The sequence below is a fragment of the Dermacentor silvarum genome, chromosome 1 (genome assembly GCF_013339745.2).
Source record: "Dermacentor silvarum isolate Dsil-2018 chromosome 1, BIME_Dsil_1.4, whole genome shotgun sequence".
NCBI classification, from domain to species: domain Eukaryota; kingdom Metazoa; phylum Arthropoda; class Arachnida; order Ixodida; family Ixodidae; genus Dermacentor; species Dermacentor silvarum.
The window spans coordinates 377,974,944-377,989,030 of record NC_051154.1 but is presented as its reverse complement, the minus strand read 5'-3'; the positions used below and the strand labels follow the sequence as shown (position 1 = coordinate 377,989,030).

The window sequence follows — 14,087 nt, the reverse complement described above, 5'->3', positions numbered from 1 at the left end:
TCACTACCACTTGCCTGCAAGCCACTCTTCGAAAAGCCTGAAATAACCAGATATACCGCTATGGCCAGCCAAGTTGAGCAATTGATGAGTGCCCTTTCCCGCAAACTTTATGAACAAACTAAAGGTCGCGATATTGCTCTGCGCCTGGCATTTACTCCTCCTCCCAGCTTTGGTCTCTCACTTAGCTCGCTTAGCTTTGGGTTGTGTGGCTAAACCATATAAAATTCACGTGCACGGGCTATGGTGTAATTTCTATTTTCAGCGTGCTTTGCGTTTGAAAACTTGTCGCGTACTCGGTGTCTTTCACGTTATCTCCGTCACCGCTGAACTTATTATTATAGACAGCTCTTTTCCAAAGCTTTGCGAATATTTGCTGTACGATTAAAAACAAAACATTTCTTACCTTTGGACTGCGTTCGCGGAGCTACCAGCTTCGTTATTTTTTGGACTTTGTAACAGCACCATGTAAATATTGTCGAGCAAGGCATGTCTGAGGCTAAGGTCAGCATTTCGACAAGGGGACTTGTTTTGATAAGTTCCATTGTTGAACGACTGTTGATTACTTCGCCTCCATCTTCCTGTGAATCTTCCTTGTTCGCAGCACCACGTAAAAGACGCTTTAGCAATGACGCGACCAGCCACAGAACTTCTGCAAAAGTTAACGCTCATTGACCCTTTTCGCGGAGCAATTTGCTTTTGAAGAACGAGATGGCGCTTTCGGCAGCAGGCCGAACGTTGCCGCAGCGAAAGCCCACGAATACGAAACCATTACCGCTTCTGCCCTGCTTCTGTGCGCGATCAGCTGTCGGCAATGAAAGTGGGTGGTCACTAACGCACTGTGCTCCGTTCATGTTGCAAAATGTGAAGCGGTAGAGGAAAGACGTGTGCAGTAGTTGCCTGCAAGCATAGTTACTGGCATATTAAGGAATGAAACGAATCTCTGACCAAGTCGACGGGCCGCTGCTACACAAGGACTGCCTGTGTTTCCGGCTGCCCTTCGTTATATGCATGGCTTTTCTCGAGGATAAAAAAATATTTCATCCACCAGTGTTGACATCGCTAGCCTACAAAGAAATGACTTCCACCCCGGAACGTTGGCAAAAGTGAGTACCGCTCGTTAGCACAGTCACATAGGGAGTAGAGCCGCTTCCTGGCATAGCAAGTTTCCCCAACTTGTCTACACATATTTACCCCAACTCACACTCAAAACAACGCCCACTGTAACGCCCACGTATCACAAATAAGCGAATAGTCCCACTGTTGTATCAATGCGCCGAAGCATGGATGACGATGACTAGAGTGACAGCACTCGAACTTTCGAAGCTGGACGTTTCGTGACCGTTCACAGGATTAAGCGAGTGACCAGCGAGGTCTTTGCTACAAGCTATTATGAAGTACACAACACCTACGTTCCAAGCATTGTACGCGGCGAGAACAAAGATACTGCAACTAAGCACACCTGCGAGCGATCTAGCAGAAAATATACAACCACATAGTGACCTATTACAAGCCATTGCTACAAAGTGATTGGAAGTTATTGGCAAATAGTGAACGAAGGGCAGGAGACACTGATCTTGATTTAATTCAGACCCGGGAAGTTTGGACAGCTTGTAATACATTTCTAGCCACAGTACAAGCACCGTATACGCTGCTCGCACAGTTTGCATGCGGCGTGATGAGCTCCGAAAGCGCTTACATGTCCTTTCAAGCTGTGGCCAAAGCTTCGGGTCGTCCACCCAGTCATCGCGAACGATGTACACCGAAACAGGGGTATGCTGAGAGGCACCGCCCTCATGCACATCCATTGTAAACACGGGGGCAACGAAGGCAGCTGAGGCAAGCAATGAACATGTCACCATGCACGTGATCAAACATGGCGGCTCCCACGAGATCGCCGTGGGAAGGTTCTATAAGTTACTGTGTATACTGTGCGTTACCGTGCATGGCACTGAACGAAAACTAAGAATTCAATGAAAGGAAAGTACGCACAGGCCCTCACGGGCATTTTTTGTTGTTGTTGTTGTTTTACAGGACTTAATTCGACCAATAGTGAGGCGCAGCCCTCTTTCCAGACTTTGCTTGCCGGCCCGTGCGGCCAGATAAAATGATGGCACTTCCTATAACTTATTTTTACCCCCGTATTCACAAACGCACCTCGACTCGACCCTCCACTCGAAATGCTCCTTGAGGGCGGCTTTTCATTTCACAAATCGCCCTCCACTCGAAACGCGCCTTGTGTGAAAGAAAGCTCGAGCGTTTTATTAGGCGGGTTAGGCTCACGTGGTGTTCTTTATATTGCCACGTGTACTTATTACCGCTTCCGGTGACCGTCTTTCACCGGCGAACAAATGTTCAAAGTTATCGCCGAGCGCAAGACGCGCCTTTCTGTATGTGAAGTTTCTCAATTGTTATCGCCGGTTCTAACCGTTGTCTGTTGTCACCGAACCTTGTGTAATCTGATTGTATGAGCGACGCGAGTGAGTAGTGCTATCTGGAAGGCACGAGGGCACCAGAAATTGCGCTGTAACGTTTAACGAGTCATGTATAAAAGCCGACGTGCTTGACCAACAAAAGAATTACATTTCGACGATCGCCGACTGTGTTCGCCGCTATCGTTTTGTTTCGAGTGTGACTTGCTTTTGTGGGCAGAGGTTCGCCCAATAAAGAAAAAGTTACTTTCGTGATTCACAGTTTTGCTACTGTGTTGTTCCCCATCACTACAGCGTGACAATAAGCAGGGTGCTCATTTTCAAGTTTTACGTACAGAATTTTTAAAATCGCCTGTGGCAGGTAGCATAATTCCTATCGTTGAGCTTGGTTATTCGAAGAGGCGGACATTAGTAGCACGAGAAATCGAAACACATATTCAACTAATTAAGAAGAAATGACTAATGAACTTCTTAGTTAATTAATTTATGACACATATTACAATTTACGAATGGTAGCCGATTAGCCTACAAGACGCATCCACTTGAAATTAATTTCCATGATGTAAAGTAATTAACCAAGAAGTTAATTAGCGAATTTTTGTTAATTAGTTGAATATGTGTTTCGATTTCTCGTGCTACTAATGTCCGCCTCATCGAATAACCCAACTTAATGATAAGAATTATGCTACCTGCAACAGCCGATTTCTAAAAATTCCGTCAAACTTAAAAATGAACACCCTGTACAGTGTATACAGGGAGACTAGATACACGGCGCCTCATTGCGCCATCAATCGGATTTTCACCAGCTGACGGGGTGTAACTAAGCAATTTGCAGTAGGAAATAAAAAAATTCATGACTATCCACGAGAAGCCTCATTCTGCCGCCTTGGTGCTTTTGTACCGCGCTCTTCTCGGATCATTATGGCCAGTTTTTAGACTTGCTGGTAAACTACATATCATACTGGATTTGAAGTTTTACCAGGCATATTTGAAAACTAATTTCAAAGCGTGTCACTTTCAGCCCTAACGTCCATGCTGGCTTCATTCCACAATTTTTTATTGAGCATTCGAAATAAACGAAGCCTATTGCCTTACGGCTTCTGTGTTCGCCAATTACCGCTTTATTAGTCCGGGGCCGCCTTTTAGCGTCACTGTGATGCTGGTATGCCAGTGATGTACTGATACTAAGCTGACTCGCCCGTTGTTCTAATTTTTATTAAAAACACGTTCCCTCTCAATCTCTTCCCGTTTGCAGTGCTAGATTCGTCGAGCAAGCTTCCTGCTGGCATTCTAGAGGGCACGGTAACGGACCTAGGCGACTACGACACCTGTCTGAACCTGAGCTTCCCCGACCGCTTCGATAACCAGGTGGAAGACTTCCGAGGACAGTACTGTGGGGTGGCCATCCGATTCCCGCTGCCCCAGAAACCTGAGGTCATTCGACATGGCGCCGTCATTGTGAACCCCGCTGGATTTCCCAACACCAGCGTGAGTGGGACAGTACCCATCACTCTCGCTCGTGCAGGGCCTTTGGCATTCCAGTTCTTGTTACTTAGCATTGGCTAGTAGACGAAGAAACACGTTGATGTGTGATTTTCAACTAAAACAAAGCACACTTGTTTACGTTCACATGTGCAGTTTTAGTAACAAAATTGCTACCATTGCTTTGAACCAGCGCCCTGTGCTTCCCAATGTAACGATGTGGTAACGTTTAGACTTGTGCTGTCGAGCACACATTTCAATTTATTGTGATTCAATCAAGTATGCCACATTTCTTTCTACCATGCAATGTCGGCAAAACACTGGCAGATCAACCTATTACTTAAGAGCGTTGATAGCTCAACTGAATCTTCATTGAACGCAAAAATGTTGTGCGCCAAGAATGATGGTCTGAAGATCGAGAAACGTTTTTAACAGATTGATTTAGCTGGGAGATCATGTGGAAAGGTTGAAAGCACCTGCTTCTGGCTACTCCATTTCACTGGCATATCATGAAAGATAATATGACAGTTTACAACTACTTTAAAATTCTGCTTAATGCAGCAAATAAACAAGAAAGAAATAATGGATGAGGGATTAAAACTACTTTAAAATTCTGCTTAACGCAGAAATGAACAAGAAAGAAATAATGGATGAGGTAAGATTATAATTAGGTTTTACCGATACATCTGTACTATGTATCAACTGTTTGTACTGACTTACTGGCGGATAGTGAGGGCATGCTGAAGTCTTCCACATGAAGAGCAAAAGTTATCCACACGGATGAACAGTTCAGCCAGCTTACGTAGCACCAGTTAAAATGCTTTTATAAATCAAGATCACCACGAGAAATCCACAGTGTATTTGCTCTTGACAGACTTTACAAAAACTGCGGACTAACAAGTCTACAGGGTCTTGAAAGTTAAACTAACGCAAATTTTATTAAAATTATGATACTAGCTACTCAAACTCTGCTTGCACCGGCGGTTTATGTGCTTTGGCAGACACAATTTGCGCAAACATTTAGAATCATCGAACGTCTAATTAGCAAAAGCTTCTTAATTAACCTTTTTTTGCTTTCACGATTGTGGTATACGTTTATATTTGAAACCTTAAGACAATCGCATTTGAATACAACTTCACTTTAATTCTCTTGGAGCCTTTCTGTTCCGAGATACTCATCATCAAATTTGACACTTAGTCAGCTAATTTCGCATTAGGGGCGTGGATCTGCGTAAAACGTCAAGCCGTGAGAGAACGTCAACGTGAGGGAAAACGAAAAAGTCAGTCGCTGCTTGTTTTCGCCAGCCGACAGCAAGAGTGCAGCTGTTAGCTTCTTATATCTTGCGAACAATGTGCCACACGCATTAAGCTACGTGACAATGGGTGCTTGGTGTTGTGTCGAGATCCACGCCCCTGGATGACGAAATTAGCTGACTGACTGCCAAATTTGATTATGAATATCTCGGAACAGAAGCGCTGAAGGGGAATCAAACAGAGTGCAGTTGTCTTCAAATGCGATTGGGTTAACGTTCGAAATATAGATATATACCATAGTCGGGAGAGCAAAAAGAAAATAATGTTCGAAATATAGATATATACCATAGTCGGGAGAGCAAAAAGAAAATAATTAGGAAGTAAGTATTTGTGTTTGGTGACTAATTTGTCGCGACAAAACGAATAAACCGCGCTTGTCCAAACAGATTTTGCGTAGCTAGCCATAGCGTTCTTATTAAAATTAGTCACTTGAAGCCCCTGTATAGTATTCTTCAAAGAAGCCCAGTTACGCGCACACTTTACATGCAACACTTTGTCCATTTCTTTTTTTTTTACAGTGATTCAAGGTTTAAGAGAGAAAATAACTGCGAGACCCACTATAACGATATTGAACAACAAAGGCGTGTAGGGCGTGAAAAGTGTTATCATTTTTAATTCGCCCTTATTTAACTTCAGCATGACTGCGTTGCCTTACTAGTTCACGTGACATTTAATGATGATTTCCTCTCAAATCAGGTTATCAAGTACCTGGCCCGCAAGTCCTACACCCTGTACCACACTTTCATCCGCTTAGGCCTCTGCCTTCCTAGTCATTGCACAGAAGAGGATGTACAAAAACTCATCAGTCCAAGTAAGGATTCCAGTGCAGAATTGCTTCCCTTTGCAAGCCATACCTTCAACGCGCGCATACGTTGTTTGTATTTGTGTCCTCGTATGCAAATGATTCTGCTCTCCCGCATAGACAGCCTCCTGCGCCGTCAAGGCAGCGGCTAGCTAACGGAGTAACGTCATCCGTCTTTGAAAGGAACGATGACTTCATTGCAGCGCAAGTGTTACACGCTATGTAGCATACAGTTAAGATCGAGTGCTTCGGCATCACCATCAACGTGCGCTCATCTACTGCATTTAAAACGGAAAAAAAGGAAGGGAAATTTCCGAGGTTAGTGTCCCCGTGGCCAAGGCTGCCTTTGGGTCACGAAGCAAGGCTCCTTGTTAGCAACGTTCCAACAAAATGGAGTGCAGTAGGCACAGTGAGAACTCGCAAATTCACACTGCACAGACGCGATGTTTCACAGGCACGCTGTGAAAACGCAGCCTTGGTAATACACGAGGTAGCCTGAAAATTTTTGACAAAGCTGTACATTTTCGGCAGCAGACTTCCGAGCGCAGTGTACTAAATGATAACGGTAGAGTGTACTAGAATGGGGGAGTGGGTCCAGCGGACGCCTTGGCAAGCGCCGAGGGGGAAGCAAAAAACGCGGAAAATGTGGCGGCGCTGCCGTCGCCTTATTCTGCATTAGGGGTTTACGAACAGTGCAGGCAAATTTAGACATTAGGCGGGTCGAAATAACCAAACGGAGGTTATCTCATTGGTGGCTAAAATCAAGGCAGGGGTGAAATTTCACCCACCACAAAGTAAAAATTATGTTAATAGTCATGGCTAGGTGGCGTATGCCACAGCCCGATTTAAAGGGTTCAGCCTCATCCATCCATCCATCCATCCATCCATCCATCCATCCATCCATCTGGATCTCCGGCCAATAATCTCCGGCTCCAGCTGTTTCGGCAGCGCTCCTTGGCTGAGGCGAGCTCACGGGCTGAGTAGCTGTCGTCTGCCCAACGCACCGTCGTTGCTGCGTCGTTTGCGTTCTTTCCGCTGCTCTTTTTCCATTTTATTTACAATAGATTGGTGGGGAATAGTCTCAGTGTTACCGCCACCAAGTATCCGCCTGTCAAAGCCCCATCCAGCTGCGGTAGGGTCTCCGACGCGACAAGCGTCCGGCCGGCGCGTGGGGCCGCTCATTCGGGGGAAAGCGACGTTGGCGCCACCAACTTTTCAATATAAAAAAAAAAGCCTCAGCGGGGAGCCTGCGTTGGAACCACTCCCCCAGTCTAGGACACTCTAATAACGGTACACGCTTGTATTAACAGGGGCACTCGTGTTTGTTCAATGTGTTACGTCCTTGTTTTGAAGTGCGTTGCCATATTCCATCTGTAATTCGATTGTTCCGAGCTTCGCATTGTTGTAACGTAGCCATTTTCCCATGTTTTTTCTAAACTTTCCTCCCTTTTCGTCGTGAACTTACCATGCGTTTTGTTGAATGTAAAGTGTTCTTTGTGATAATTGTATTTTTATGTTTATTGAGTTTTCTTTTTCTCGTATTGCGCCGAATTGTTTTCTCCTCTTATTTTTTTCTCCTCTATAAAGCCTCTCACAGTTGTTCTTTGTTTAATTAAATTTTGCTGATGCACCTGGGCGCCAGCATTCATACTATCAGATTCTTCCCCGGCACGTTGAATATACAATAGATTGATTGATCAATTTATTTATTGATGGTTGTGCTAGAATGCTTACTAAAACTCAATTATTTTTTCGTACCATGCAGTGTACTTTTTCAATATGTACTTAGATTGTGTTGATTGATTGATTAATTGATTTTATTTATTATTATCTATCTAGCTATTGATCGATTCGATTGATCGGACGGTCCACTATGCTTAGTGTGTAATGTAATAGCTTTACGTTATAACGTAAGCGGTGGAGTCGAGAGGATGGTCTTTATTTATTTCGACCAGAGGTGACTTCTATAGCTTTTCAGTGCCTTGTTATGTTTCCTTCAGCCACTGTCTATGGACTATATGTAGCCACTGTGACAGAAAATCAATCTGCTTATGTTTAACTTGCCTGTGCAAAACCTTGTTGCATTCAGCAGCGGGTACCCTGCAAATTTGTATGCAGCATATTCTTCATTTTATTTAGTTCAACACTTTCGTCTTGTTCCGTTCGCGAATTGTTCTTGACTACTCACTGACGCAAGAAATCTTTTCTAACAACGCCTCGGCGTGCCTTTTTGTTTTGGGCGCCTGTTTGCTTATTTTTGTATACTTCATCTGCTAAAGTCCACTCACTGCCACTTGGCTCATAAAGTAGCACCTGCTCCTCTCTCAAAACTTCTTTTCAGCGTACTAGAGCCGGTGCGCTAAATCACTTATATGTTTGAAAGGAACTTCATGAACCTTCATGAACCTTTCTTCTTGTTGCCTTGAGTAAAATAAAAATGGTCATTTTGCGCAGTTAAGACATACCTTCACCTCAACGCCACGGTGCTCAACTGCCAAGTTCGACAAGACAACCACATGATGAACAAAGACCAGGTAGCCGCAATGTAAGCGGATGCGTTCTGCTTTGTCAATCGATATTTCTGTGACTGCTTTCAAATCTGCTCCTTGACTGAAACAACCTGTTCACAGCTAAAATTGTTTTTCCTCCGTACGCGCGCTAAGGACCGTTTAAGCATAAATGAAATGTTTCTTTCTCCACGTGTGATTTATTCTGAGAGCCGGCTATAACATTGTTGTCTTGAGTCTGTAAACTGCAAACTGGATAATTATACTTGTGCCGGACTTGTGTATCTTCTGTCTAAACACATCACTAATAAGGAATAGTAATTCGCCACTAAACACATTTGGACTGAGTTGGGAGCCATTTCCAACGTATAAGATAAACAAGCAGACTGGTTGCTCATTTTTTGTGCACTCGCGTTTAAGTTATCAAAGTGTTTAACAACTATTGCCTCCCCCTTTCCTATAGCACAAATATCCAATTTAACCTTGTATGAGCATCAGTGTACGGAACTTAGTGAGTCATTTATACATGCAAAACAGTGTACCATTCATACAATTAGTTGTAAAGAAATCAACCCGATAATAGTCATTTTAGAAGACTATCAGCGATGAGTCAGAGATAAATGTAAAATATAAATGTGTCCCATCGCACATTATGTAATGCCGTAACATGTATTTTGCTCCTTTTCAAGAAAATAGTGCCTTCACATGTTCTTTCCGCGTATTCAAATCTTAACCGAACAAAAAAAAAATTACATTTGCGGTCAGTGTTGAGTCAGCGGTCTCGTCTTTTCTTCTGGCTTCCTCTTTACACAGAGCGATTATTGGCTTCTTCGTCGTGATAATCTTGCTGGCCACCATGGCCGACATAGGCTACCGGCTGTTTGAAAACTGGAGATGCCACGCTTATATGAAAAGTAAGTGCGAGATGCGGCTTCTTGCTGTTTGCTTCTACCCAAACGCAAAGTTGTCAACTACTAATTTGTTGTAGCGCAGGCATAACTACACGGACATGGAATGCACACAAGACAGCATACAGTGCTAGCACTGTGCGAATACCCTAATGGTTATTATCATAACGAGCTGCCCTAATCGTTGCAAACTACTCTCTTGTCCCACAGTCTTATGACCATTCGTTGCCCTCATTCACGCGTGCATAATCGCCGACTTCGTTCCCCACTCACTGACGCTACTGCGTTCTCTCGCATAAAGTCTGCAGAGAACCAACAAAACCACAGCAGTGTGTAATTACCAGCAAATTGTAGTTCAGCGTAATACGTGTAACCTTATATAGCTGCACATGTACTACAGAATTATTACAGAATAAATAATGAATTATTTCCAAACTATAAAATGATGAACCATATCATAACCACTACCACCTCTGCCGGCTATCAGCTGCGCGTTCGCTATAGCCCAGGTGGCATATGCGTAGATGGCATCTTTAAGGGGTGGAACAGTAGTGCTCAGGTGTTAACTCCATAGTATAGCGTTCTAACATGTTGTTCCAGAGCCGATGGTACAGTCGCTGGTGGACATGTCCCTCCTGAGAGCCACCCAGAAGCTGCTTACCGTAAACACCCCTGATGACCGCCACAACAGGAACCTGCAGGCTGTTCACGGCATCCGCACGTTCAACGTCTTCTGGATTGTCGTCGGGCACACCTATGCCTTCGCCGAGCAGACCACGTACCGTACGACATCATCCTACTTTTATTCGCACATTGAGCCGCTTGCACACGAGAAATGTTTCTCTTTTTCACGGGCTCAAAATGACCTTGATTGCTTGGTTTCGGACGGAAAGCACCGAGATGAGCGGCAAGCGCTTGGAGCGATAAACATTCTTTTTTTTTTCGCTCTCTCCGGTGCATTCTCTTCAGCGCTTGTCCTTACGGCCTCGCGCAAGGATGATCGCACTCCAGGGCCCTAGTCAAGTGTAAAACTTTATGATTTGTAAATAATTTGTGGGCATGTAAGTAAGTGTTAACACAAAGTCGTCTTGAAACAAGATTATGTCTAACCTTAGTAAATATGGCTACGTCAAAGAGGCAAGCAAAAGGCTATATGTACAGGTCAGGTGTATTTATAGAAGCATACGCGGCAATAGCCCAAGCGTACAGCCCGCGCAAGGTTATATCGTCATCGTCACCTTCAAGAGCATGGTAGGCTTGCTGTTCTTCAATATCAGTAGCTGTTCCGTACCATTATTATTATGATAATGAACTTTGGGAGAAACAGCCTCGAAAACATTTCTAAAGCACCATCGATAAACACAATTTTCTAAGTGACAAATTTCAAACTCTTCCTACGAACCTGCGCCTTCAGCAGATACCGGTGTGATATGGCGTCCACCTTGGTTAGTTCACCAGATTACTCACTTTTTTGTCTTTCTTAGCCGCTACCATGCATGCCAGCCATATACTTGGCAGACCTGCAGAACATTTTATCAAGTTGGCCTGCCGTACAGGCCAAATTGATAAAACCACTGAAACATTCCAGCTTACGGTATTTTCTCGAAAATTATTTATCTCTGCAACAATTACTGCGTATTTTAGGGCTTTCTGTAGGCTTCGACGATTCAAGACTCGTATGAAAGCGTAAAAGCTTTTCGATCGCGAAATAAAATAAGCTGTACCGCCCATGCCTTGAGTACCAGCTGCTCATGTCGAATCTTCTTTTCTCGTGAAATTTTTCGGTTTTCAACTTTAGGTTTAGTTATTCGTGGAAAACAGTGAAGGCCTACTGAAACTGCTTTCGCACACAGCTCGCATATATACGAGGGTTTCTGTTTAAGCTGGATTCGCACAACGGGACTGATCGCTGAATGAGCACGCAGACAAGCGTGACGTGGCTGAGGTGCAATGAATTGTGCTGGAAGCAGGTCGTCTGCGGCGTCCTTACATGCGGCATGATTCGGCGGCACCGAGCCGAATCATGTTCGTCAGCGGAATTCGATTTGCACGAAATCAGCTTTAATGATGAGTCGAATTCCAGACTCGAACTCTCCGACAGAGAGCAAACGAAATAATCTAGAATCGCTCGCCGCTGGAGGCCGCTACAGGCAATGTGCAGAATTCTTGCGCTTGGGTAGTGAGGATTAAGGTAATAACAAAAAGATAAGAAAATTACAAAAAAAAATCAGGCGGGGGGGGGGGGGGTAATCACAATCTATCGACAACAGGCAGCACTCGGTCTCTTATAAAGCCCATACACCTCAAGAACTTCAGTGCAGTTATCATTTTATGAGGAGTACGTTTGCGAGCACTGACCTAAACCTTTCTCTTGTAATAGTGAACCAGTCCAGTCTGTCAAGTACTGCGCAGAAAACTTACCTCTCCGCACTATAGCTGGGCGGGTACAGAGAAGGTGTGTGAAAATCTCCCCGCAATTGCATCTGTCGCACGTGGCGCTGTCGGCCATTCTAATGATAAATACATATGAGTTCGAAAATGTGGCGCCGAGCCACATATGGCACATGGTCTATTCGCGCCGTGCTAACCGAGATGGTAGACTTATGTTCATACCATGGAACAACAAACGTCGACCAGACGTAGCGAAAAATTTCGATTCACACAGTGACAATGCACATTCACGGGACATCAGCGTTGCCCAGCTCCACCATCAGTTAGCGGAAGGAGAGTGAAAACGCACCTACTGCTCCCACGTACAGACGTCATCGCCACTGGTACCGCAGTGTCCTGGAAGCCATTGAAAAAGTACGTTGTGTTCCTTGTCGGAGATGTGGTGATAAGTTCGTCGAATATCCGAGACCAGATGTTCATTGGGTACACGGAGCATCACACTTGTATGCTTTCGAGGGCTACCTTCGTGTCGCAGAAAACTGTCCAATGTTGGCGTGCCAACTTGGACATCCAACAGGGGCCAACCGTCTAATGTTGGCCCCTGCAGAGACAACGAGCATTTCAATAAGTATGGGGATACGCTGGGAAAGGACCATTCCCTTTATGCTGCACGAATGCTCTTGGCTATTTGCGAAATTTTTTACTTTCTTTCTTTCGCGATTCTGAGGGAAACAATTAAAAACAAGTGCCTGCCTTTTGTGTTCTGTGGCTTTTTTTTATGTATGCGCAGGCTCGGGAAATAACATTCTGAGTATGGCTGGAAATGTGCTGTTCCAGCCCGTGATCAACTCATTCCTCTGCGTCGACTCGTTCTTTTTTCTTAGGTAAGGGGTTCAACACCGTTACGGGTAGCTTTCAGCCGCCTTTTACTTCAACCACATTGCATAACGCGGGAAGCTAGCGCCTTCGGCTTTCCTGAGGTTAGCGATATTGCCATGTACTGACAGACAAGAAGAAAGCCATCAAACACGCTACTTCGTTCTCAGCAGTGCAGCGGCATAGCCACAGAGCCGCAGCGATAGGTTAAATTCAGATTGAAAGTTTTTTATCTTCCTCACGAGGATATCGGAGATGGCTTGTTAGTACGTGCCCATGCACTTAAGCAGCGGGGCAAACAGGACGTAAAATGAAATACGAACGAAATAGCTGTATCTACTGGTTCATTCAGTGCAAATTATTTGTATTATACGCAATGTTAGTCGCGAAGTACAATACCACAATTGTCCTCTTCAGATCTTATCCAGGTTCAAGATCGCGAGGAATCCCGAGACGCTTTCGTATAGAACGTAGATAAATTGCTGTTGAGAAGTATCACGTAGTTAAGTGAATGTCAATTAGTCTGGCCCCGCTTCTCTAGCGTGACCCCGAAACTTTGTAATCCTCGTGCTGTGTCTACGCGATGCATCGAAAATACATTAAAGAAAGGAACATATCACCTATTTGTTATGAAAAGAGGTATTGTGGTAAATACCTTATGTAGAAATTCACATTCCGCGACTTTAGATGTTAAATGACATGTAGACCGCGGTAATGATATATATGGGTGTGCACATCTAAACAGCATTTATTAGGGGCGGGAGTAATAATTAATGCAAATAGTGCCGTTCCCTTTGCACCCACATTTAGGAGCGGTAGTACGCCATGATGTAATAGTATATAAGGAAATCAGTTATTTCTGGTGGTCAGCTCATTCTGGCATTTTTCTTTCCAGTGGATTCCTCCTCACTTTCAACCAGTGCAAGGTTCCCGTCAGGACGGCGCCCGTGGTTGACTTTCTTGGTAAACTTCTGGCTCGTTACTGGAGGTCAGTAACGCAGGCTGTACGTCTAAGGCACCCACATAAAGCGGACGGCATAGCCTAGACAAACTGGAAAATTGCTGAGTCGACGATTCTGAAATATGCATACGTGTAGCTTAGAAGTCATTGCTCTCCGCTCTCCCGTGGAGCTGTCGGGTTTAACGTTACCTGTTGCATGACCACATTTCCAGGGTTTTTCGGAACCGTGCTGATTGCGGAGTTACGAAAATAGGAATAAATGAAGGAAAAATATGTTTGTACACCGAAAACGTTTTCTGCTTCTTCTTGCAGAAATATGGTTTACGGCTGGCGATTTCGCATTGAGGACCACTTCGACTGTAAAAGAATTGTATAACTTGCATATAAGAAAAGCAGAAAGAATTTTTGCAAAATAAA

At 44.3% G+C, this 14,087-nt stretch overlaps 1 protein-coding gene across 1 annotated transcript in view; it reads left to right on the top strand.

Moving 5' to 3' along the window:
• The window catches only part of LOC119437481 (nose resistant to fluoxetine protein 6-like), a 54,216-nt gene that overhangs the window by 26,218 nt on the left and 13,911 nt on the right, over nucleotides 1-14,087 (top strand). Inside the window, exons 2-8 of the mRNA XM_037704492.2 lie at nucleotides 3,685-3,917; nucleotides 5,922-6,036; nucleotides 8,482-8,572; nucleotides 9,348-9,448; nucleotides 10,043-10,225; nucleotides 12,624-12,717; nucleotides 13,605-13,697. Of these exons, the coding sequence (XP_037560420.1) occupies nucleotides 3,685-3,917; nucleotides 5,922-6,036; nucleotides 8,482-8,572; nucleotides 9,348-9,448; nucleotides 10,043-10,225; nucleotides 12,624-12,717; nucleotides 13,605-13,697 (910 nt within the window). The remainder of the gene's footprint in view (nucleotides 1-3,684; nucleotides 3,918-5,921; nucleotides 6,037-8,481; nucleotides 8,573-9,347; nucleotides 9,449-10,042; nucleotides 10,226-12,623; nucleotides 12,718-13,604; nucleotides 13,698-14,087) is intronic.